Here is a 24,081-nt window from a genome sequence, read left to right on the forward strand (position 1 = left end):
ACCAGGGTCTTGCACTGCCCAGGGGCTTGGGGAGAGCAAGAAGAGGAGGAGGAGGAGAAGGAATCCTTCCTTGGGGGACTTCAGTCTGCCTAGGGAAACAGGACCTTGAAACCGCCGAGGGTTGGATCTGCAGGGTGGTCTGAGGGAGAGCCGTCAGCAGGGTGGGTGGTGGACACCCGTGGCTCCAGGAAAGAGTTCAGGAGAGTAGACCTGGGATCTCCCAGGAGGCTGGCCCAGTCTCAGCCCAGTCAGGGCACCTCAGCCCAGAGCTACATCTGAGGCCAGCAGGAGGCCAGTCTGCAGACCCTAAAGCCAGATGGCCTGGGTCGGAATCCCAGTACTGACTGTGAGCTGCAGCGAGTTGCTTAGCCTCTCTGCACCTGCATTATCTCTTTGGTAACGTAGGGACAATTGAAGAGCCCACCTCAAGGGGGCCGTGGAAGTGCAGGGGGTCCCTGCATCCAGCTTGCTTGGGCCAGCATCTGGGAAGGCCATAGAAGCAGGGCAGGTGTTGTCGCTGGACCGGCCGCTTCAGCAGGGCAGTGCCGTTGTTGGACCAGCCACCGTGCAGCGGGTGTGTGTTCCGAAAGCTTTAATTGTAGGCACTGCCCACAGAGTGAGGAAGAGCTCCTGCCCGTCCCAGAGCAGGTGTATGAGGAGCCATGAGCTCAACCTGGAACTAGGAGTGTAGGAGAGGTGGGCAGGGATCGGGGAGAGAGGTGGGCAGGAGCAGTGGCTGCTCAGGGAAGCTGCGGGGAGGAGAAAGAAGGTGGCGGGTGGGGACAGGGGAGATGGGAGAGGCGATGGGAGGGGCAGGAGCTGTAGGGCTCCAGAGGCCTGTGCTGGAGAGGGGGTTGCTCCAGGGGACTCCTGACCGAGCCCCCTCGCCCGACCAGCAGCCTTGCAGCCTTGGAGGGAGGGGCGCGAATGCGGCAGGTCACGGGACCTCTCCAGCCCCTTCTGCTCTGCCCTCCATTACCGACGACGGAAGTCTCCGTTTTCGGGGGCTGTGTCCCAGCTGCAGAGCCTGAGGCTGGGCCAGGGGCGCGGCTGCAGGGATGGCTGGGTCTGATGTTTCTGCAGAGCCTTGCCCTCTCCTCCCGCACACGAGATTCAGCCGCACAAGGCGCCCCTCCTCCAACGCACCTGCTGCTCTGTGGGCCGCCACCTCGGCACCCACCTGAGGGCGGGGCCCCTCCCTGGGGACCGTGCGCCTGGGCTCCCCTCTGGACACCTCTTGGGTCCCGGCGGAGGTACCGGGGAAGGCGGGGGCGGCAGGCGGACAAAGAGTCCTGAACGGCTCGCTGGGGAACAAGACCAGAGACGCGATTTTCAGGCTGCAGACACGGGCTGGCGCGATGGAGTAACCCAGATGTGCTAGGGGTGCCCCTCCTTGCGCCGGATCCCCTAGATGCGCCCCCCACCCCTGCAGGCAGGGGGCGGGCGCCCAGATGTGGGGAGGGAGGTCAGACTGGCTCCAGGACCCCCCAGTCGCACGCAGTGACCCCGGGGTCCCCGTCCCCGGCTCAGGCACGTCTCGAACCCCGGGAGGACAAGGAAACTTTACCCCTGCCCGGGGCCCAGCGCAGCCTCCCCGTCCCCCTGGGCGCGCGGTCCATCCCCGCTCATTCTCCCCGGCCCTTGCTCCCTCCTCCCTTCTCTCTCTTCGTCCCCTCCCCCTCCTCCTCCCCCCTCCTCTTCTCCCCCCTCCCCTGCTCTCCCTCCTCCCCGCTCCCCTGCTCCCCCTCCCAGCCGGCTGAGACGGGCAGGGCCGGGCGGGGCCGCGCCACGGAGCCCACAGCCCGGCGCACCCGGCCCCGCCGCCGCCGCACCGCGCCCCGCAGGAGAAGCCGAACCGGGCCCGGCGGCGAAGCGGCCCGCGAGGCGCGGGAGGCATGAAGTTGGGCGCGCACTGGCCTCGGAGCGGGGGGGAGCTGGGAGCCGCCCGCATCTAGAGCCCGCGAGGTGCGTGCGCCATGGAGCTCGGGGGCCCCGGGGCGCCGCGGCTGCTGCCGCCGCTGCTGCTGCTTCTGGGGACCGGCCTTCTGCGCGGTAAGTTACAGGGCGCGGGATGGGCCCCCTTTCGCCCGCGTTCAGATGGCCTGGGACCCCCGGAGCCAGAGGAAGGGAGACTCCTGACTGCGGTCCCAAGCCGCGGGTGCGCGCAACGGGGCGGCCGCGAGGCTCCCCATCCCCAGCCGTACAGGCTGCGCTTGCACCCAGGCTGAGCCAGGCGAGGAGGGAGTTAACCGCCGGCGAATGCGGAGGGCTGGGAAAGGGGGTTTCCGCTGGGTGTGGGGGGTTCCGCTGCTATTTCAGGGCTGGCCCCAAAAGCTCGAACTTGAGCAGAGGTGGGGCCCCCTTCGCCCTTCCCCCACCCATCCGGCTAAATTTCCCTGAAGACCCCCATGCCTGCTTCCTCCGGTTTAGGGGATCAGAGGGGTGGCCTCTGCCCTTGGCGGCCCCCACCCACCTTTTCTGCAGGAAGAACAAGGTCGCGGGTGGGGACTCTGGGCTGGGAGTCAAGGCTCCCAGGGGTGTAGAACTGACCCCTCCCCCTCCCCAGTCCTGTCTGCGCTGCTCTCAGGCCAGCGGGACCCAGCAGGGAGGTGGAGGTCTCCCCCTCCGCCCAGACCCGCCCCATGTGGCAGCGCCCAGGACAGGCAGGGAACGCCTCAGATCCTGGGGCCCGGCACCTGGAGCACAGATGGACCTGGGGCTGTGCTCCTCCAGAGCGACTCATCAAGGGCGTTCTGGGTCTGACCAAGAGCACGGGCAGGCTGGGGTGCGGAGGGGGCTGGCGCCTCGCTGGGGTCTGCATCTGAAACACTCCTCGGGCATCAGGGGATTGATGAACCACGGGAGGTTCCGTAGGAAGCCGTCGCTTTTGGGGGCCCGATCCTTCCCCTTCCTCCCTCTTCCTGCCTGGGCTGGCCCTGCTGCCCTGTGCTCCCTCCTGTGCTGCTGTTACCCCCTAGTGTCCTCTGGCTCACCAGCTTCTAGAGGCACAGCCCTTCCCTGGAAGTCAGTGTGACAGGAGACCCGAAGCAGTCCTTGGCCCATCCACTGCCTGGTTTTGTGGTGCGGTGCAAGATGCTGGGAAGGCCTCTGTGGGCTGAGGGGCCTGGGAAGCTTCCCCGAGGAAATCACGATTACACCCAGGGGTGGGAGAGAGACGGAGGCCAAGGGAGGGCAGCGCATGCCACGCCCGGCACACACACAGGTCCTGGGGTGGGAAGTGCTCATGTGAGGAGCTGAAAGGAAGTGGATGTGGCTAAGCGTGCTGGGCAGGGGGCTGGGGCAGCCTGCACAGCTCCTGGACAGCTCCCCGCTCCTGTCCCGCCCGCACCTGTCCCGCCTGCACCTGAGCCACTGGCTTGCCTCTCCCCACAGCCAGCAGCCATGTGGAGACCCGGGCCCACGCCGAGGAGCGGCTCCTGAAGAAACTCTTCTCCGGTTACAACAAGTGGTCCCGACCCGTGGCCAACATCTCAGACGTGGTCCTCGTCCGCTTCGGCCTGTCCATTGCTCAGCTCATTGACGTGGTAGGTGAGGGCGTGGCCATCGTGCACTGTGACTGAAGTCACCCTGCAAGGAGCACAGGGGTCTGGGTGGGCAGAGGGGACACAGCCATCGACACTCCCTGTGGCTGTAAGTGTCTGGCCCGGGCTGGTACGCCAGAACGGCAGCCACCAGCTCTGCCCCGCCTGAGCCCCAGCCAGGGGTTGGTTCAGAGCATCCCAGCCCGGCCCTGCCCTTTCCTCCCCCTCGACGTGGGAACACTCCAAGTGGCCAGGTTCTCAGTACAGAGCCCAGGCACCTTTGGAAGCAAAGAACAGCAAAGGCCTTGCTTGGGGGTGGCGGGGCATGCTGTGACCTGGGAGCAACAGGGACAACCGGCCGGGGCAGGGGCCGGGGCAGGAGCAGGCACTGTGGTGTCCCGGCAGCACCCCAACCTCAGCTGGTCCCAGAGGCCCCTCACCCACAAATCTGGAATGTGGGGTTTGGGGGAGTCTTGGGCGAGTTCTGTTTGTCTGAAGTATGTTTCCTTTCTGGTGGGGGGGCCAGGAGGCTGCTGGGAGGAAGCCTACGCATCCAGCCAGGCCCCTGCAGCGTGGGCCAGTGCACATGGAGCCCCGAGGCGGGGATAGGAACCAGGAGGCTTCGAGGCTGAGAGAACTGAGCTGCAGGAGGCTCAGCCTCGTGCTCGGTTGAGATGCTTGGTTACCTACCCAGGCCTGAGCCAGACCGTCTGGGGGTCTCGGCAGCCCTGGGGGGGCCGGCTAAGGGGCAGCAGAGACATTTCCACATTTCCCAGCCAGGCTCAGCCACTCCACATGGGGTGAGACCATCCCTCAGGGTATCTGGCTGGGTGGGGGTGCATAGCCTGGGGGCTGCCACCATGGAGGAGGGCAGGTTGGCAGGCTGTGGCCTCTGGGAGCTGACCCGCTTGCGAGTGGGCAGCCAATGGCCAGCTGAGCTTCAGGGGCTTGTCTTCCACACTGGAGTCCGCCAGCTCCAGCCCTGCTGCCAAATCCCAGCTCACTGGTCCAGGGAGGGCACCTCCACATGTGGAGGCATTTGTATGCTGTGGAGGCCCAGCCCACACCTTGCCAGGATGCCAAGCCTGGGTCTGCCGCTGAGGGAGGAGCCGCCGGGTTGCGGGAGAATTTCCTCTCTTTGGGAGGCTGGTGCCGTGCGTGTTGGGTAACCCTGGGCCTGGGGCCTGTGAAACGGGGTGAGAGCTGCTTCACTATCCCAGGGGCTTTGGGAGGTGTGGGGAGCTGCAGCCACATTCCCGCGGACAGGCTGCTCAGTGGTGGCACTTGCCCGTGCAGGGCGGCGCACGGAGGCTGCAGTCAGCCAGCCCCGTCCAGGGTCTGCCACCCAGACCTCCACCCTCAGTGTCCTGGAACTGCCCCTGAGTGGCTCCTGTGGAGTGTCCCTGGCGGAGGCCCAGCCAGAAGACAATGCGGGTTGCACAGGCTTGGCAAGCCTGCTGAGGTTTGCAAACACAGCTGTAAAGTGGTGGCTGGCAGGGTGGCCGCTGGTGGCTGCCCAAGGCTCTGGGTCTGCCACCCTCTATCTGGCTGCCTACCTGAGCTTCTCGGGGCTCAATCCATGACTCCCTACACCACCACAGTGTCCCCAGTTTGCCCAAGAGACACTGAGGCCTGGAGCACACCCAGCACCAAGACTCCCAGAGCTGCCCACCCCTCTCTCCACCCTGCAGCCAGCTGAGGACTTACACAAACACGCACACGTGGGTGCTGACGCTCCTGGGTGCCCAAGGCCGAGGGCCACGTGTATGTGGAAGGGGCTGCCTGACGCTCCTGGGTGCTGGCCCAAGGCCGAGGGCTACGTGTATGTGGAAGGGGCTGCCTTGTGTCTGGCCCACTCTGCCAGTCCCACCAGGGGCTGGGGACTCACCTGTGCCCCCTTTGCGGGCTCGGATACTTGTTATAGATGCCATCACCAGGGTCTGTCCTGGAGGGGAGGGCTCGTGAGCTGCATGTGTGTGCTCAGGCCCCAGGACTGGCTGCAGAGGAGAGTCTGGAAGACCCAGTGCTTTTCCAACCAGCCCAGGCCAATGCTGAGTGGTGGTGAAATGTACAGTGTTGACCTGCCCTCCAGCTTCAAGAGCACCTGAGAGCGACGGCTGCATGGGGGTAGGGCAGGACACCGGGCAGGAGGGCCAGGCCTGGCCACATGAAGCTGGTTCTGAGGACCCTGGAGCTTCCTCAGACACATGGGATGTGGTCCTGAGGGGATGAGGTCCTGAGGGGATGAGGTCCTGAGGGGAGATATGGCCCTGCGCAGAGACATGGTCCGTGGAGACGTGGTCTTGTGGGAATGTGGTCCTGTGGGGACATGGTTCTGTGGGGACATGGTCCGTGGAGATGTGGTCCTATGGCGATGTGGTCTGTGGGGACGTGGTCCTGTGGGGATGTGGAAGGAGGTGGGTGGGGTGGGCTGGAAGGGGCTGGGGTGAGTGGCCCAGCTGCACACAGTGACCTTGAGTGACAGGTCCCACCTGCTCAGGTCATGAGGCACAGTCCTGGAGGGGCCACCCTGGCCAGCAGTGGAACCCACTTATGTGCCAGGGGCAGCTGGCACGTGGGGACCTTGTCTGCAGAGGGGCTGCCCCCAAGGGCCGGGAGGGAGCAAGGCAGGTGGGCAGAAGGAGGCTCCCCATGCCCGCCACACCTGTCCTTAGCTGGGCGAGCCTGTGAGGCCGCCGACCTCCTCTCCAGTTTCCTGCTGGAGATGTTTGTGGCCTTGTCCCCACATCCCTAGGTCCCCTCAGAGTCCCCATCCTGGGCTCGGCTGCCTCCAGGGATGGGGCGCTCGCCCCCTCCAGAGGTCGCCCGTCCACCATATCTCACCCTGGCCCTGTCCTTGTGCCAGTGGCTGTGGATGAGGAAACCCAGGGCCAGAGAAAGACACCAAGGGGTCACTGGCCCCCTTCCTCTCTCTGTGCCCTAGGACGAGAAGAACCAGATGATGACCACGAACGTATGGGTGAAGCAGGTGAGTGGGAGGGCACTGCCCTGCCCTGGCCCTGCCCCACCCTTGCCCTCCCCCACACCCCTCACCCTACTGCCCTGCCCTGGCCCTGCCCCACCCTGGCCCTGCCCCACCCCTGCCCTCCCCCACACCCCTCACCCTGTGGCCTCCCCCCGCCCCACCCCATCCAGGAGTGGCATGATTACAAGCTGCGCTGGGACCCAGCTGACTACGAGAATGTCACCTCCATCCGCATCCCCTCCGAGCTCATCTGGCGGCCAGACATCGTCCTCTACAACAAGTGAGTCCCCTGCAGGGTCTTGGTGGGCAGGGGTGGCCAGGGCCTGCCCCTGCCCAGACAGGGAGCTCCACCAAGGCCCAGCCTGGCCCAGCGGGGCCTATGCCAGCCCCATCCATGCCAGCCCAGGCCCAGGAAGGAAGAAGCAGGAGCAATAGAGAAATTGGTGGGGGTTGAGGAGGGAAGGGTCCCCCTGGGCCAGCAAAGAGGCGGAGGGCATCCTTGGGTCTCAGCACTGGAGCGTCAGAGCCGGAGGGGCCTGAGAGTGGCTGTGGCACCTGGGCACAGCGTCCCTGCCTGGACCAGTCCTGAGGCCTGGGGGCTGGCTCCTGACCCCGGACATCTTTGCCCCCACCCTTGACAGCTGCAGGAGAGCCCTTTTGGGTTGGAGTGCTTTTCACCATAAGACCCCATCCTGGGCTTTCTGGGAGAATAGTGTGGATCACAGGGTGCCCTGGAGAGGGGTGAGGAAGCCCCAGACGGTTCCCATGCCACCAGGGCCTCTGCTTTCTCTGCACACTCAGGCCCTGCCCAGGACACGTCACACCAGGTCCCCAGCAAACAAAGCCTCGGGCTGGGCCAAGCCCATGTCAGGCTCCTGGGAGGCCAAGATGAAGTCTGGTCATGGAAACGGGTTTTCTGTGCCTGGAAGCCAGGGCAGCGTTGCCAGGGATTGGCCGTGGCAGACGGTGGCCTCCGGAGGCTGCTGTCCTCCAACTTGTCCTTCCTGCAGATCTGTGCCGAGGGCCCTGCGCCCGGCAGCCAGCGCTCTCTGAGCTGAGTCCTCCAGGGACAATCTCTGGCCACAGGCTCAGGGCCTGGGCGCGGCAGGGTCGCAGCTCCCACAAACAAAGCAAATGGAAGCTCTTCCTCCTCTCCTGTCCCAACCATCTGCCCACAGCCCCTTCCAGGCCCCAGGGCGCCTGCCTGACCTACAAACCCTGCTATATGATTAAGAACGATTGGGCTCCTCTTCCAACTCAATTGATTCCAGTAATGGCAGTGGGAAGGGCCTCCACACGTGAAAGGAGGGCCGGACACTTTTCCAGGGTGCATTAGGGGAGGTGGTCAGTGGTGAGTGGGTGGCGGGTGGTCTTCCCTTAGGACAGGCTCCCTGCCCCCTGCAAGCCACCTAGCCACCTAGCTCCCCACCACCAGTACCGTGCACCGAATCCACCTGTGTGACTCACAGGGACATATTTCAGGGAGAAGTGGAAACGCCCAGGATGGGCCAGGCAGAGAAGCTGCTCTCGGTGCCTGTACACAGCTCTCCAGGAGTGCAGCCCCCAGGAATGAAGCCTCTGAGGACCACAGCTCCCACTGTGACCTCAAACCCCCAGGACCACAGCCCCCCCGAGTACTGCAGCCCCCCCCCACTTCCACAGCCTCACCAGGACCACAGCCCTCCAAAGTCTGCAGCCCCCACCAGGTTCACCGCTCCCCCAGGACCACAGGCCCCCAGGACCACTTCCCCTCCCAGGACTTCATCCCACCCTAGGGCTACAGTGCCTCCTGCAGAACCGCAGCCCCACAAGGATCACAGTTCTTGCCTGACCACAGCCTCCTAGGACCACAGCCCCCCTGGGACCACAGCCCCCCTAAGACTACAGCCCCCTAGGACCACAGTCCCCCTAGGACCACAGCCCCCCTATGACTACAGCCCCCTAGGACCACAGTCCCCCTAGGACCACAGCCCCCCTAGGACCACAGCTCAGGAGAGCAGGGGTTGCTGCACCCCGTGTCCTCCTGTGTCTCCTCCTCACCATGGCCTGTGGGATGTAGTGGGGTGACCCCAGTTTTCTCTTCGGGGCTAGGGTTGTCACCGAGGCTCTCTCCGGACAGGACCCGGGGTTCTTGGAGTGGGCGCTGGTGCTGGGTCTGCTCCCGCTGAAGAGGCCTGTTTCTGGGGCAGCAGGTGGCTGGTGGCCGGCCAGGCTGCAGGGCGGGAGGCCTCGGCCCTTCTCTGGGCTTTGGCCACCCCCAGTTGGGGGCCCTGCCGTCCATTTGGGGCTTCTCTAAGTTTGGCCCTTTGGGGCAGGAGGCCAGAAATCCCTGACCTGGACTGGGGTCGGGGTGGAGGGGACAGAGGGCCTCACGCCAGCCTGTGGGCCTGGAGCAGGAACCTGGACCTGCTGGACTGGGCGGCTCCTCAGACCCTGCCTGCTCCCAAGGTGCAGCTTTGTGCTGCGAGTCCAGAACCGGCTCACGGCCGAGTGGTTCAGCCCAAACGGGGTTCTCAAAGGCTCCCCAGAGGGCGTCTGGAGCCAGGAGTGGGCGGGGCAGGGAGCAGCAGTGACGCGGCCCAGGGGTGCTGTGGGACCTGAGGGCTGGGGGACCTGGCCCTGACCTTGTCCCGTTTCTTGTGGCGCAGGCAGAGGACGCTGGGGGAGGGGGGCCCTGCCCAGAGTGGCGCAGACCTGCACTGTTCCCTGGGCGTGGCCCTGGCGTCCCCTGCATAGTGTGTGCTGAACGGAGTAGTCACCCGCTTGCCGTATGGGAATCTTTTAATTTGTGCCTCAGAAGGTGGAGGGCATTGGTTTTTGGAGAGATGGGATGGGGAGAGGGAGCAAACTTGAGCCTGATTCCACCCAGACTGACAGGTGGTGAAGCCCCGCCCCCCGCTGGAGGGACTCTGGGGAGCCAGGCTGTGCTGGGCTGGGGCCACATTGAGATGCAGCTGGTGGCTCTTGCTGGGTCTCCCTCCTTCTGCAGCCGAGCGGCAGCCCAGCCAGTGGTGTTGGCTCAGGACCAGTTCAGGGGGGCAGAGGCTCAGCACCGACTGAGACCGTGGGGGGCCAGGTCTCCACGACCTGGAGGGCAGAGCTCCAGCAGCGGTGGCTCCATGAAGGGAGGGTCCCTGAGGGTTGGGAGGGAGGTTGAGGTGCAGGTCTGGCCCTGGGATTCGGGGGCAGGCACAGAGGAAGCTCGGGGAACAGTGGCCAGCTCTGCCCAAGTACCTGGGGAGCTCCTGGCCTTTGAGCAGGCTCTCAGGGAATGAGACAGAGGAGGGATGGGCAGGGGTCCAGGCAGCTTGGCAGAGGTGGAGCAGGAGGTGTGCGGCCGGGCAGCCGCTCACCCGGACGCGTCGTGCCCCAGCGCCCTCCACAGAGCTGAGCCTGGCCCCATGCCCGCCAACGCTGGGGATTTAATGGGGCCTCAGGCTTCCCATCGGTGGGGACTTCTGTGGGTGGGGGTGGGGGGTCGGCTGCTGCCTCCGAGAGCCTGGCTGCCTCAGCCCCGAATGTGCTCCTGCAGTGCGTCCCACCCAGCCAGCCACTGTCTATGGAACCGGGCTGGGGCTGGGAGCTCTGCCTCCCGGGAGGAGTTCAAGGGACGTCAGCCCCTTGCTTCATGGCTCTGTTGCCCACCTGGGCCTGTGGACAGAACACCCACGTCCCCCAAAGCAAAAGAGAGTCCAGAGCCAGTGGCTCAGAGGTGGCCCTGGAACTGGGCAGTGCATGTGCAGCCCCACTGCCTTGCCCCTGGTGCCCAGGGCACCTGTCCTTGCCTCTGTGGCCCCTGGTGTCCTCATGCTCACACACCGGGAGGTGGCCTCCAAGTCCTTGGGGTTAATGGCAGAAGCTGGGTGAGGAATTCCCATGGAGGCCCGGGGTGCTGCTTGGAGGAGCAGGGACATGGGGATGCCGTGTGTCCTAGGAGGTGATGCTGGGAGACTAGCCCCATCCATGCGCCACTCATGGATAAGGATAATCACCAGCAGCAGTGATTATGTGTGTCAGGCACTCGTGGATCCCTTCCCGTTCTCTGAACCACGTGCTACCCCAGCTCAGGGTTGATAAACCAAGGTGCACGAGCCAGTGAAAAGATGAGCAGGGTACCCGGCAAGGCCACCAGCCCTTCTATGCTCCTGTGACGTGAGAATGCCTCTGCGTGTGGGCGTGGACGTGGATGTGGGTGTGGACGTGGGCGTGGGTGTGGATGTGGGCGTGGATGTGGACGTGGGGGTCTCACGCCCTTCGCTCTCTTCCTGCCCAGTGCCGACGGGGACTTTGCGGTCACCCACCTGACCAAGGCCCACCTGTTCCATGACGGGCGGGTGCAGTGGACTCCCCCGGCCATTTATAAGAGCTCCTGCAGCATCGACGTCACCTTCTTCCCCTTCGACCAGCAGAACTGCACCATGAAATTCGGCTCCTGGACCTACGACAAGGCCAAGATCGACCTGGTGAACATGCACAGCCGCGTGGACCAGCTGGACTTCTGGGAGAGCGGCGAGTGGGTCATCGTGGACGCCGTGGGCACCTACAACACCAGGAAGTACGAGTGCTGCGCCGAGATCTACCCGGACATCACCTACGCCTTCGTCATCCGGCGGCTGCCGCTCTTCTACACCATCAACCTCATCATCCCCTGCCTGCTCATCTCCTGCCTCACCGTGCTGGTCTTCTACCTGCCCTCCGAGTGCGGCGAGAAGATCACGCTGTGCATCTCCGTGCTGCTATCGCTCACCGTCTTCCTGCTGCTCATCACCGAGATCATCCCGTCCACCTCACTGGTCATCCCGCTCATCGGCGAGTACCTGCTGTTCACCATGATCTTCGTCACCCTGTCCATCGTCATCACGGTCTTCGTGCTCAACGTGCACCACCGCTCGCCGCGCACCCACACCATGCCCACCTGGGTACGCAGGGTCTTCCTGGACATCGTGCCGCGCCTGCTGCTCATGAAGCGGCCGTCCGTGGTTAAGGACAATTGCCGGCGACTCATCGAGTCCATGCACAAGATGGCCAGCGCCCCGCGCTTCTGGCCCGAGCCAGAGGGGGAGCCCCCCGCCACGAGCGGCGCCCAGAACCGGCACCCGCCCTCACCGTCCTTCTGCGTCCCCCTGGATGTGCCGGCTGAGCCTGGACCTGCCTGCAAGTCACCCTCCGACCAGCTCCCTGCTCTGCAGCCCCCGGAAGCTGAGAAAGCCAGTCCCCACCCTTCGCCTGGACCCTGCCGCCCGCCCCACAGCACCCAGGCACCAGGGCTGACCAAAGCCAGGTCCCTCAGCGTCCAGCACATGTCCAGCCCTGGCGACGCGGTGGAAGGCGGCGTCCGGTGCCGGTCTCGGAGCATCCAGTACTGTGTTCCCCGAGACGATGCCGCCCCCCAGGCAGATGGCCAGGCTGCCGGCGCCCTGGCCTCTCGCAAGACCCACTCGGCTGAGCTCCCACCCCCAGACCAGCCCTCTCCATGCAAATGCACGTGCAAGAAGGAGCCCTCTTCGGTGTCCCCAAGCGCCACGGTCAAGGCCCGCAGCACCAAAGCGCCGCCCCGGCACCTGCCCCTGTCGCCGGCCCTGACCCGGGCGGTGGAGGGTGTCCAGTACATTGCAGACCACCTGAAGGCCGAAGACACAGACTTCTCGGTAAGTCCTGCCCATGGCGGTGTTGAGCGCCTCTGGCCCAGGCGGAGCCGGCGGATGCCCTCTGTTTCTGGTGCGTAATCCAGGAACCAGGCCCAGGCCCCAGGCTGCTTCGCTTTGGGGTGCAGGGCGTGGCCCCTGCTGCAGCAGCCTCTTCCCAAGCCTGCTACGTGGCCGCAGGTCCCAGGCTGAGCGGGGCAGGGGGCCCCGAGTGGCTGGCACAGGGTGGATCCCGGTGCCGTCTCCGGCTTTGGGACACAGTGGGCCCCGGTGGACGGCACGGTGAGGGGCCACAGGCAGCGTCCTTCCAGCACAGCACGGGGGCGCTCTGGGAACTCCTGCCCAGCAATGGCCAAGTCCCCAGAACGCAACGAGGCACTGTCAAGGCCCTTTTCCCAGAGCGCGCCTGTGCCTGCCCCGTAGGCCTCCCCGGGGCCCACTCCGTATCTGGGGCCTGGATGTAGGGGGCTCAGAGAAGATGGGATGGGATGGGCTGGTGGCAGGAGGAAGGATCCGGGACAGGGACACAGCCCCAAGACCATCAGCCCCACACGGCCAAGCTGGGGACGGGTGGGAGAGCCATGGGCTGGGGGCAGAACACTGGTCCCATGGCTAAGGCCCCCCGGGGCCCTGGGCCAGCCCACCTACCCTCACCCTCAAGTGCCAGGCACTGGCCGCACAGAGGCCCCAGGAGCCACAGTCTCTGCTAAGTGGCAGCCCTGTCCGTGTTACCCGTGGCTGTGCAGTCTCCTACCCATTCCATGCAGGAGAGGCCGGGGCTGAGCCAGCTTTGCCTGACCCCAGCACCAGGTAGCTTCTCTGTTTCCTTCTGCAGACATTTACTGCCTGTCACACCGGGGGAGGCACAGGGGCCAGGGTCTACAAACAGGATAATGGGGTGGGACGGGTGGGGCACACAGGTGGCCGGGGGTCTCAGCCTTGGCCGGGCAGCCCATGACGTCCACAGTGGCAACTCGGCATCTGTACTGCCCATCCACCTGCTGTCGCTGGCACCTCCCGGCTCTTGTCCCGGTGCCAGGGCCTGGCACCCTCAGTGTGCCGCCTCCATCTGAAGGGGCCACCTCTGCCAGGACCCCAGAGCGCCATCCTCGATGGTTTATTCGGATGCATCTGGTGCCTGCCCCCACTAGCTGAGCGAGCCCCAAAGCGAGGGGCCCGTGCTCCATACCCCTGAGAAGTGAGGGAGTTGCTCGCCCCACACGCCACCCCACTGAATCCCAAGAAGCTGCAAAGCCTCCTGCAGGTTCCAGAACGTTCTGGAGTCGTAAGAGCAGCCTGGAGAAGCGTCGGGACCCTGCTTTGCTGCCAGCTCTTGAAGCAAGAGGCAGCTGTGCCCGGGCCATGCCACCGTGGGGTCAGATGCTTTTAGGTGTTTGATCAAAGTGGCCCTGAAACTGGCAGTGGGTCTGAGCTCGGCGGTCAGTGCTGCCTGGGCCCCCTCCAGCAGCCTTCTTGGGCCGATTGCTGCCGCTGCCTGACCTGGTTCTGGGCTTGTGGGGAGCAGAGCTGACTTCACAGCAGCCGCCTCGGGGACAGAGGGAAGGCTTTGGTCTGCGGCTGCGTTTCATCTTCAGAGTGGATGCAACGCGGCACACAGAACCCGGGGAACTAAAGGCACATGGGAAAGGGCAAGAGGGCGGCCACGTCCCTGCCCCCAGAGCCGAGGCCTGGGCAGGACTTTATTTATAAGTGACCCCGTTTGCCTTCAGGCTTCCTGTAAATAAATATGGCCATTTTGGTTCAGTTTAACACCATCAGGACACCCGGGATTGCTATAAAAAATCAGAGCAGGAGGTGGCACTGTCCCCACAGTGGGCCCAGGCCCTCGCCGCACATCCCTCCCATCCCTCGTCATCCACAGGCCTGGGACCCAGAACACCCTCATGGCCTGGTCCAGAGGCAGCTCATCAGCTTGGGGGTTGCCTCAGGTCCTTCTACACAGCAGAGCCAGAGACGGGATGGGGGAGCTGGGGACGCGGGAAGGGGGGGTCAGGGACGCAGGATGGGGGAGCCAGAGATGCGGGACGGGGGAGCCAGGGACACGGGGGAGTCAGGGACACAGGACAGGGGAGCCAGAGACACACAGGAAGGAGAGCCAGAGACATGGGACAGGGGAGCCAGGGATGCAGGGGAGTCAGGGACGCAGGACAGGGGAGCCAGGGACACACAGGACAGGGGAGCCAGGGACACACAGGACAGGGGAGCCAGGGACACACAGGACAGGGGAGCCAGAGATGTGGGACGGGGCAGCTGGGGCGAGGGCAGTGGCCAGCAGCATGAGTGCCTTGGGCTGCACACAGCGGCTGTCTGGAGAGTGGCTTCCCGACTCCAGGCCTGACCAGGCCACTGCCTATGCCCTCCCTAGGCCTCTGCTCCTGGGGGTCACCCAGGGTGGGGTCCGCCCTGCATCAGCCCCAGGAGTGTGGGGTTAGAAGCCAGACCTGGAGCCGGAACCCGCTGTCCCCGTTCAGATATGGAACGCAGCCGCCCCTGAAGGCTTTGCGCCTCAGTGTGAAAACGGGACAGGCCAGGGGAGGCTCGAGTGAGAGACTACAGATGGTGGCGGCTCTGCAGGCTCCGTGCATGCTGCTCTCGTCCGCCCTCTGTGCCCCCACCGGGCCACATTTGCCCATCTGCAAAACGGGGAGGGGGATGGGCCCCTCCCAGCGCTGGTGAGCTGAGAGCAGACCACTCACGGGGTGCCTGAGCCCCCCTCCCCCGTGCCCCCTTCCTGGAGCACAGGCCGCCTGCTGAGAGGTGGGGGCACACAGGGCATAGTGCAGAGCTTGTCTCCACAAGGGGATCTGCCCAGCCGGAATTCCCAGGGTTCCAAGGTCCTCCTGCCCCACGCCGTGGTGATGCTGCCCCCGCAGAGCACTGGCTGTCCCGTGCACCCCGATTCCTCCCCTTGGTGCAGGTGTGTGCCGGGTGCACCGGCAGCCATGGCTGCCTCGGGTGGAAGGTGGGAGGTGGAAAAGCCGCCGCCGGCGGTGCCGGGGTCCTGAGGGCTCTCCCCGCTGGCGCGGCCGGGCCGTGCTGGAGTGACGGCGTCTGTGCTTGCAGGTGAAGGAGGACTGGAAGTACGTGGCCATGGTCATCGACCGCATCTTCCTCTGGATGTTCATCATCGTCTGCCTGCTGGGGACCGTGGGCCTCTTCCTGCCGCCCTGGCTGGCTGGCATGGTCTAGGAAGGGACCGGGAGCCTGTGCGGCCTGGGGCTGCAGCGCATGGGGTCAGCGTCCATGCGGCCGGCCTGGGGCCGGGCTGGCTCCTCCCTGGACTCTGCGGGGCCACACGTTTGGCAGATTATCCTTCCTGTTCTGTGTCTGCTCTAAGACGGCCTTGGACAGGGACACGGCCTCTGCGGAGACCGAGTGCGGAGCTGCTTCCGGTCAGACTGTGGCCCCAGGAGGCAGTGGCTTGGAGCAGAGGCAGGGGTCGGTGCCTTCTACCTGCAGGACTCGGCTAAGTCCAGTTCAAGAGTCTCCTGAGCTCCCCTGCAGATGGAACTCACTCCTCCCAGTCTCTCAGCAGACCTGGTGATGGTCCTGACCACCCCAAGGGGCCCTTGAAGGGACTTCACAGCCCTTCAGCCCCAAGCGCCCCATCTTCTGGAGGCCTGACCGCCCCTCCCACCCACCGTGTCCTGCGCCTGTGTGGGCCTTAGCTTCTCCCCCAGGGTCTTCGGGCCTCTCGGGCCCCATGAGGGTGAGGCAGCAGCGCTCCAATCTGCTTCGCTAGGAGAGGGTCCAGGCAGGGATTGTGTTCGGTTGTGTTTTGGGTAAGTTAGTGAGAACTCAAGTCTTGTGCCCAAGGAGCCTTGGAGAACAGAGCTTGGTGGAGCTAGTCCTGCGTGGGGAGAATCGGGAGGCCCACGCGGGACCAGCTCTCTGCTGGGCAGGCCCTCCGCGGGGGACAGGAACACCCAGCCCCAGCGAGTCCGGAGACCAGGGCTCTGCCTTCCAGGAGTAGGGCCAGGGCTCTGTGGCAGGTGGCCAGGGCTCCACGGGGGCCTAGTGGCACCAGCCCCGGGGGTATTTCTGTGTTGTGATTCCCTGGAGCTGGGAGGGTCCCGAATGGAGTCCAGACCTGGGCCCTTGTTCCCCCGGGACCCTGAGCGTTTCCACCTTGGTGCACAGCCCAGGAGATCTGCCCTGGGCTCTGGGTTCGGGAAGAAGGACTTCCTGCTACAGTAGCTGTGGGGAGCTGGTGGGGGCATCCCTGAGGACCTCCACCTGGGAGATGCTGGGACCCTCAGGGCAAGAAGTCCCTGAGAAACCTCATGGGGGTCAGGGAGCCCTGGGGTTTCCACACAGGCCCGCGCCCTCCGTCCTGGCAGGGCAGGCAGAGCTAAGCAGGGCCTCACCCCCGCAGGCAGTACCCAGAGGTGGGGGAGGCCTGAAGTGTTTCCAGGCACGACCCTGGAGCCCGGCAGTGCACCCCCTGAAGATGGCGCACCTGGCAGCCCCCCAGTGTCCCCAGGGGCACACTTCCCCTGGGGGTGGGCACAGGCTGCCCCACCCATCCATGATTCCAAGGGCCCAGAGGGGCAGGGCCAGGATGGCATGTCCCCTGCCTGCGAGTGACATCGGTTCAGGAGAAGGGCAGTCAGGAAGCCTCCTGCTGAGTGGTCCACATTCTGCCGCCCCCAGACCCCATCCAGCCTGGGGCAAGGCTGGGGTTGGGCCCTGCGTCCCACTACGTCTCATCCCTCTGTTCCCGAGCCGACCTCTCCTGGGCCAGGGTTTCGTCAGGAGGTGCCTGAGAGCCGAATGAATAATTGAGGTTAGGAACCCGGCACGCCGAGTGCCCCGGAAATGCCGCTGTGTCCCCGCGGGCAGTGACATGAGTGGGGAGGAGGCTCAGGCCCACATTGCCCACACCTGCCTCTGAACTGCTGCTGGTCACCCCCACCCCGGGGTGCCTGTGACTGGGGTCCTGAGGCTGGGGCTCTTGTGCCAGGAGTGGGTGGGACGCAGAGACCCTCGTGCCAAATCCTGGGCATCCCCAGCCCCCCGGCCCCCTGGCCCCTCCCACATCCCCTGTGTATTCAGGACCCCATCTGCTGAGCTCTGACCTGCCCCTGCTCTGCCATCAGCCCCTGCTGGCCCCTCGGCCAGAGCTCCCAGGATGCGGAGAGACCCCGGACGGCCAGAGCACCCAGCATGCAGGGAGACCCTGGGAGAGTGAGGTCATCCCGGGGCCATGGAAGCTGGCAGGAGACACTGGTCTCAGAGGAGGGAGAGAGACGCAGATTTCAGATGTAAGAAGCCCGATCCACATTGCATAAGTGGATCCAGCTGCCAGATGTGTGGGCAGCTGCAGGGAGCGGCCTGGGGTGCTGGGCCCAGCTGCGGCTGTTCTTTTCTGGGTCAGGAGCGGCTGTGGAGTGGCTGGGACGCTCCTGCTGGGGGACCCTCCTGCCAGGGGACCCTCCTGCCAGGAGACGCTCCTGCCGGGGGACCCTCCTGCCAGGGGACGCTCCTGCCGGGGGACCCTCCTGCCGGGGGTGGCCGCTTGCCTGGGGGAAGACCCCTTTCCCTTTCTTTTTTTTCTGAGGCTCAAAAAAAAAAAAAAATCTAAATAAAGCACCATATTCCCACCACGCCAAATTAACCTTGACAACAATGTTGGCGTACCTGCGTCCAGTGTGTTTCTATTAAGGTAAAATTTACACATGGCGAGATGCACGCTCTTCAGCGGAGGCCCCAGTCCCAAGAAGGTCCCTCCAGCCCTTCCTGTCGGCGTCCCCTCCCCATCTGTGGCTCTGACTTAAGCACGGTGGATTGACCTCTCTGGCTCATGACCTTCAAGGAGTCAGAATCCTGCAGTTGGAGCCCTTGATGTCTGGCTTCTTCATCCTGTGACTTAGAGCTTCATCCATGCTGTTGTGTGTGTCCGTAGCTCATTGCTGTCTGTTCCTTCGTTTTTAATTGTGAGCGGTGTTCTTCTGTCTGAATAAATGAAGACGCAGTTTGTCCATCACCTGTTAGTGGACTTTGTTTGCAGCTGTCGGTGATTAGGAAACGAGGTGCCGGTGTGTGCACGGCACTCTATCCGTTATGCATGTTTATTTTCTGTATGTTAATGTTTTAACATCTTTCAGACCCAGGACTGCTCCTCCTACGGCCAGTTAGTTCCCGGGGGTGGACGGCTTGCCCAGAGCCCACCTTACCGGGGCTGTGTCCCCTGACCCCCTATCAAAGTCTCACACTAAGCCAGTGTTTCCCCACCCTATGCAAGCCAGGGACCAGGCAGCGGGAGACACCGCTGCAGCGCAAAGCCTACGGGGCACCGGCATCTACTGCGGTTGTTCATGCTACTCTGCTCCTCTGCCCCCTCCTTCCCCAGGGGTCTCAGGCCCTGGCCTAGGGCTTCACCGGCGCCCCCCCCTGCCTCCGGACTGGCCTGGGTGCTTCCTGTGTGGCTCGCCCTGGGGTGACCTGCCCCACCCCCCCCTCAGGTAAGTGTGAGTAATCTCTCTGATGGTATTGGCCTCTAGAGTTGTCACGCAGGCTCCCTTGTAAGTTAAGGCCGGGCCCAGGACACTCCAGGGCTTGCAGCTGCTGCAGGACTGCTGGGTTAGCAGGTGCCCCCAGGAGCAGCAGCGGCTTCGGGTCTCTAAAGTGGCTGAGTCCTTTCACTTTGCACCAGAAATGCTGGATCAGGCAGCACACACAGCGCCGGGGGACACAAGCCCAGCCAGCCCCACAGACGAAGTCCCGCCGACCGTGTGGCCCGCTGAGCCCAGGTGCGGCTGCCCGGCTTCCGCGGGAAATGCCTGCCAAGCCCTGGAATGTGCTCCCAGTGTGTGCACAGCCTTCAATGAATAAAATGCACCGTCACCACGTGTGCTGTGCTCTGCATTTTCTATTCAAGTTTCTTCTATTTCAATCTGTAGGAAAGGCTGGGTGCGACCCACAAAATTGATTTCTTGACCCATGGTTGGAAGCTCGCTGCTTAGGACGGAACACCTGGCAGTGGGATTGTCAGGGGTTTGCACTGGGTTTTAGGAGATTGTGCCGACGTGCCTTCCGTGTAACTGTGCCGTTTACACTCCGTCTGCAGACAGGCGCTCCCGCTGCGCTAATCCAAGCTGGCATTTCTTGGCATTTGCCTGCCTCGCGGGGTAATGTACACAGCGTGTGTATGAATCCTCAGCGGCATGACAAGGCATTTTCTTTCACGGACTGAATATGCGCATAGAGCCAGCACCCAGGAATCCCCTGCCCAGCCCGGCCAGCCACGACCCGCCCGAGGTCACCCAACACCTCTGCCCGGCGTTGCCTGGCCCTGGGTTCTGTGCATGGCCGTGCCAGGTGTGCCCTTCTGTCGGCTCCCGATCCCTGGTCATTGCTCGCTGCGCGGCCACTGTGCTGCGGGCTCCACCACGTGGCTCCACCATCTTATTTACCCGTCGCCAGCTTGGGGCTGCTGTGAACAGACTTTGGCACCTGTGTGCTTCCATGGGAGGCTGACCCAGGAGCTCCCGCTCAGCTGTGGGAAGGAAGGGCGTGTGGTCGGCTCAATGAGCTGCCGATGAAGGGTTTGCCAACGTGGTTGCATCGACGTTACCGCCTCTCAGGGCTCCGATTCTCCCCCCTGTACCAAGGGTTCTTAATTTTTGCCAGTCCGGTGGGAATACAGTTCTCTCTGTGTTTTAAATTGCATTTCTGCAGTTAATAGAGTTGGGGCATCTTCTCACACGTTTATCGGCTGTTCACGTTTCTTCTATGACGTGCCTATTTCGTCAGGTTTTTGAATCTCTGTTTTGTATTTCTAATTGAATTCCTCTGGAGTCAGGGAAGTATTCTGTTTAATTTCAGTGCTTTCAAATCCTTCATGCTTGTTATCGGGTCCAGCATATGGTCTGTCCTCATCAGGGTTCCACACAGCCTTGAAAAGAATACATCTTCGGCTCTGTTTCAGGGAATGTTCTAGAAATGCCCAAGTCCCGCCTGCTGAGGTGTCCTTCAAGCCTTCTACACCCGGCCAGTGTTCTGGCTACACGGTGTAGGAGGTTTCAGAGGGGAGCTGAGGCCACCGAGGAGAACCGTGGCTTTGCCCCTTCTCGCAGGCGTGCTGGCGTTTGCTTCGCGTATTTGGAAGCTCTGTCACGCTGTGTTCAGGGTTGCTGTGTTCTCGCGAGGGGCACCTGCTCGCTATGTAACGGCCTCTCTGTCCCTCGTACCGTTCCACTCTCTCAAGTCTCCTTCTCTCGTCATCACGTAAACGCTCCAGCCATTGTTTGAGAGTTGTTGGTAGATCATTTTCTAGTTTCTCCTTTTAACCTTACTGCTCCATTTCATTACGTATCAGGAGGGTTTCTTGCAGACAACACGTAACTACCATCCTAGTGAGACACAGAACGTTTCCGTCACCCAGAGAGCTCCTCCATGTCCTGTGCAGCTAAAACCCTCTGCGCTCCAGGAAACTGCTGACGTAATTCCCAGCGCTGTGGATCATTTCTGTTATGTTCTAGAACTTCATGTAGGTGGAACAGGTGTGTTTGTGGATAGCCTCTGTCATGCAGCATGGCTTTTGGGGTTGTTGACGAACAGTCAAACTCTGTCAAATATTTGAAGAGATTTATTCTGAGCCAAATCTGAGTGACCATGGCCTGCGACAGCTGTCAGGAGGTCCTGAGGACACGTACCCAAGGTGGTGGGGCGCAGCCTGGTTTTACAGATTTTAGGGAGGCGTGAGACGTCAATCAATACGTCTAAAAAAGACATTGGTTTGGTTCAGAAAGGTGGGACAGTTCAAAGTAAATTCAAACATTTTCTGGTTGACCATTGGCTGAGTTTGTCTGAAGACCTGGCACCCATGGAAAGGAATGTTCAGGTTGAGATAAAGGATTGTGGAGGCCAAGTTTGACTGGTGCAGAGGAAGCTCCCAGATAGCAGACTTCAGAGACGGCAGGTTGTGAAATGTTTCTTCCTGGACCGAAAAGGGTGCCTGGCTCTTAGTTGATTATCTCCTGGATCTGGAAAGGAAGGAAGACAAAGGGGAAGGGGGTTCTCTACAGAATGTGGGTTTTTCCCACAAGAGACTTTGCAGAACAATTTCAAGGTACGGCAAGGAAATATATTTTGGCGTAAAACTTTTTTTTTTCCTTGTCTCATAAAGTTACACCAGAGTGAGACTGGAAAGTCAGTCACGATATATAGGGTCAAGTGAAACACATCTGGTGAGAATGGATGGTTTGTAGGGCATGACTCCCCAGATCTCTTTGATAGAAATTTGGGCAAGATAAGAAATCAGAACTTAGTCCTTGGGGTATTCATCCAAGCTGTTGAGTGTACGTAATTCACTCCTCTTTATGGATATGACGTAATTCACTCATCTTTGTGGATATGACGTAATTCACTCCTCTTTATGGATATGATGCAATTCATTCATCTGTGTGGATATGATGTAATTCACTCGTCTTTGTGGATATGACGTAATTCACTCATCTTTGTGGATATGACATAATTCACTTGTCTTTGTGGATACGATGTAATTCATTCATCTGTGTGGATATGATGTAATTCACTCGTCTTTGTGGATATGATGCAATTCACTCATCTTTGTGGATATGATGTAATTCATTCATCTGTGTGGATATGATGTAATTCACTCCTCTTTATGGATATGACATAATTCACTCCTCTTTATGGATATGACATAATTCACTCGCCTTTGTGGATATGATGTAATTCACTCATCTGTGTGGATATGACGTAATTCACTCGTCTCTGTGGATATGACATAATTCACTCGTCTTTGTGAATATGACATAATTCACTCATCTTTGTGGATATGATGTAATTCATTTGTTTATGTGGATATGATGTAATTCACTCGCATTTGTGGATATGACCTAATTCACTCGTCTTTGTGGATATGATGTAATTCATCTGTGTGGATATGATGTAATTCATTCATCTGTGTGGATATGACATAATTCACTCATCTTTATGGATATGACATAATTCACTCTCTTTATGGATATGACATAATTCACTCGTCTTTATGGATATGCTGCAATTTGTTGAGTAATCAATGGACATGTGGATTGTTTCCAGTTTGGACCTGCTCTGATTAAAGTGACTGTGAACATTCATGTGCAGGCTTCGTGCAGACACCTGCTTTCATTTCTTTGGGGCAAATACCTGGTAGAATTGCTGGGGGCATAGGATTGTTGTACTTTTCTGTTTTTGTTTGTTTGTTTGTTTTTAGATGGAGTCTGGCTCTGATGCCAGCCTGGAGTGCAGTGGCGCGATCTTGGCTCGTTGCAACCTCCGCCTCCGGAGTTCAAGAGCTTCTCCTGCCTCAGCCTCCTGAGCAGCTGGGACTACAGGCGCGCACCACCACGCCCAGCTAATTTTTGTATTTTTAGTAGAGACGAAGTTTCACCATGTTGGCCAGGCTGGTCTCGATCTCTTGACCTCAGGTGATCCGCCCGCCTCGGCCTCCCAAGGTGCTGGGATTACAGGTGTGATCCACCGCGCCCGGCCTGTACTTTTCTCTTTGTAAGGAGCCCCGACGTTGTTTTCCAGGGTGGCTGGAGCATCCACACGCCCCGACATCCTCACCAGCACCCAGTGTCTCAGCCATTGCAGTGACTGTGATTTTCATATGTGCCTCCCTGATGATGGTGTTGACCGTTTTACACGCTTACGAGCCACTCATGTGTCTTCTTTTTGCGAAGGATCTGTTGAAATATTTTGCCCATTGTTTTATCAGATCGTCTGCTTGTAGTGAGTTGTAGGAGTTTTGTAGTAAAACCTCCATCCAGGTCAGAGTATGTCCTCCCTGCCTCCGACAGCCCTCATTCTCTTAATGCTGTCTTTTGAAGAAAAGCTTTGAATTTTGACAAAGTGTCATTTTTTCCTTCTGTTTGTTTTAATGGTTAGTGCTTCGTGTGTCCTGTTTGAGAAGCCTTTGCCTACTCCGAGGCTGTAAATGTGATCTTCTGTTTTTTCCTTTTGGAAAGTGTAGTTTTGGTTTTGGCGTTTAGGTGAGAGTCTTTGAATTAACTGTTGTGTCTGGTGTGAGATAAGGGTGGAGGCTCATTGTTTGAGCACCGTTCCCGTGGACGTGGCTGGAGACAGTGTCGCGAGTGTGTTACCCAGCTCTGTGGCTGTTACGGGCCCAGGACTGCTCCATCACGGCTAGAAGCAGAAAGCTGCATGTCGTCTTTAAATGCCATTTGGAGAATTCATCCTTCGATCAGTGAAAGGTATTGCAATTTCTACTACTGTGGGATATATTTAGGCCATCTCTGTGGTTTTTTGTTGTTGTTGTGGAAATACGTTCCATCCCTTCTGTGGGAGAAAACTGCTATAGTCAGCTGCTCTGGAAGCTACACCTTCCCTGGTGACTGCTCCTAACTCAAAACAAGCATTTATGTTTTTCAAGAGCTTAGTATATTGATCTGAAAAATGCCTCCCACCTCCAGAGAAAACAAGTACCCCGGCGTGTCCTCAGGAACTCTGGCCTCCCACACACCAGCCACGTTGGAATAACCTGGAATTTCAGCTCTGGATTGCCACAGACATGATTTGTCTGGGGTGAAGTGCTTGATTATTTGGTCCATAGTGAACTTTACTAAGTTTTACACTTGCTGTGGGATTTTCCCAGCTATCTGGTACGATTTCTGATCATTTTCCTTTTTTTGCAGAATACTTCTTCCAGTGGTATTTTCAGAGAAAATCTTGGGTGAGACTCCTTCTGACACTCTCTGGGATTCAGAATGTATTTTTGTCTCATTCATTTAAGTGATAATTCTCTGGACATGAAACGCAAGCATGTTTTCTTGAACCCTGTGGAGCCGCCGTCCCAGTGTCTCCTCTGCTGGCCCCTGGTTCTTCTGTAGTGTGGGCTGCAGGTTTTCCCTGG

The 24,081-nt window shown here is 60.9% G+C and overlaps 1 protein-coding gene across 4 annotated transcripts; it reads left to right on the plus strand.

Moving 5' to 3' along the window:
* Positions 1 to 1,273: 1,273 nt before the first annotated feature.
* Positions 1,274 to 15,477, plus strand: CHRNA4 (cholinergic receptor nicotinic alpha 4 subunit). 4 transcript variants are annotated; one of them, XR_009211511.1, is made up of 6 exons: positions 1,274 to 2,052; positions 3,394 to 3,545; positions 6,487 to 6,531; positions 6,699 to 6,808; positions 10,802 to 15,111; positions 15,258 to 15,394. XR_009211511.1 is itself a non-coding variant. In XM_032141990.2 (6 exons), the coding sequence occupies exons 1-6, from the start codon at positions 1,977 to 1,979 to the stop codon at positions 15,381 to 15,383; spliced, it is 1,884 nt and encodes a 627-aa protein (XP_031997881.1). In that variant the 5' UTR covers positions 1,276 to 1,976; the 3' UTR covers positions 15,384 to 15,477. The 4 variants fall into 4 exon arrangements, 3 of the variants coding, with proteins under 3 accessions (XP_031997881.1, XP_031997885.1, XP_031997884.1); XM_032141990.2 differs by having other exon boundaries at positions 1,276 to 2,052; positions 10,802 to 12,176; positions 15,258 to 15,477; XM_032141993.2 differs by lacking the exons at positions 1,274 to 2,052; positions 3,394 to 3,545; positions 6,487 to 6,531 and adding an exon at positions 8,011 to 8,162 and having other exon boundaries at positions 6,743 to 6,808; positions 10,802 to 12,176; positions 15,258 to 15,477.
* Positions 15,478 to 24,081: the final 8,604 nt, after the last annotated feature.

This window comes from Hylobates moloch, unplaced genomic scaffold (genome assembly GCF_009828535.3).
Source record: "Hylobates moloch isolate HMO894 unplaced genomic scaffold, HMol_V3 SCAFFOLD_21, whole genome shotgun sequence".
NCBI classification, from domain to species: domain Eukaryota; kingdom Metazoa; phylum Chordata; class Mammalia; order Primates; family Hylobatidae; genus Hylobates; species Hylobates moloch.

Bases quoted from the DNA above. Each gene is read 5' to 3' on its own strand.
- CHRNA4 (XM_032141990.2), top strand. From the start codon at position 1,977: ATGGAGCTCGGGGGCCCCGGGGCGCCGCGGCTGCTGCCGCCGCTGCTG. The intron at 6,809-10,801 runs GTGAGTCCCCTG...CTTCCTGCCCAG, and splicing joins GACATCGTCCTCTACAACAA to TGCCGACGGGGACTTTGCGG. The intron at 12,177-15,257 runs GTAAGTCCTGCC...CTGTGCTTGCAG, and splicing joins CCGAAGACACAGACTTCTCG to GTGAAGGAGGACTGGAAGTA.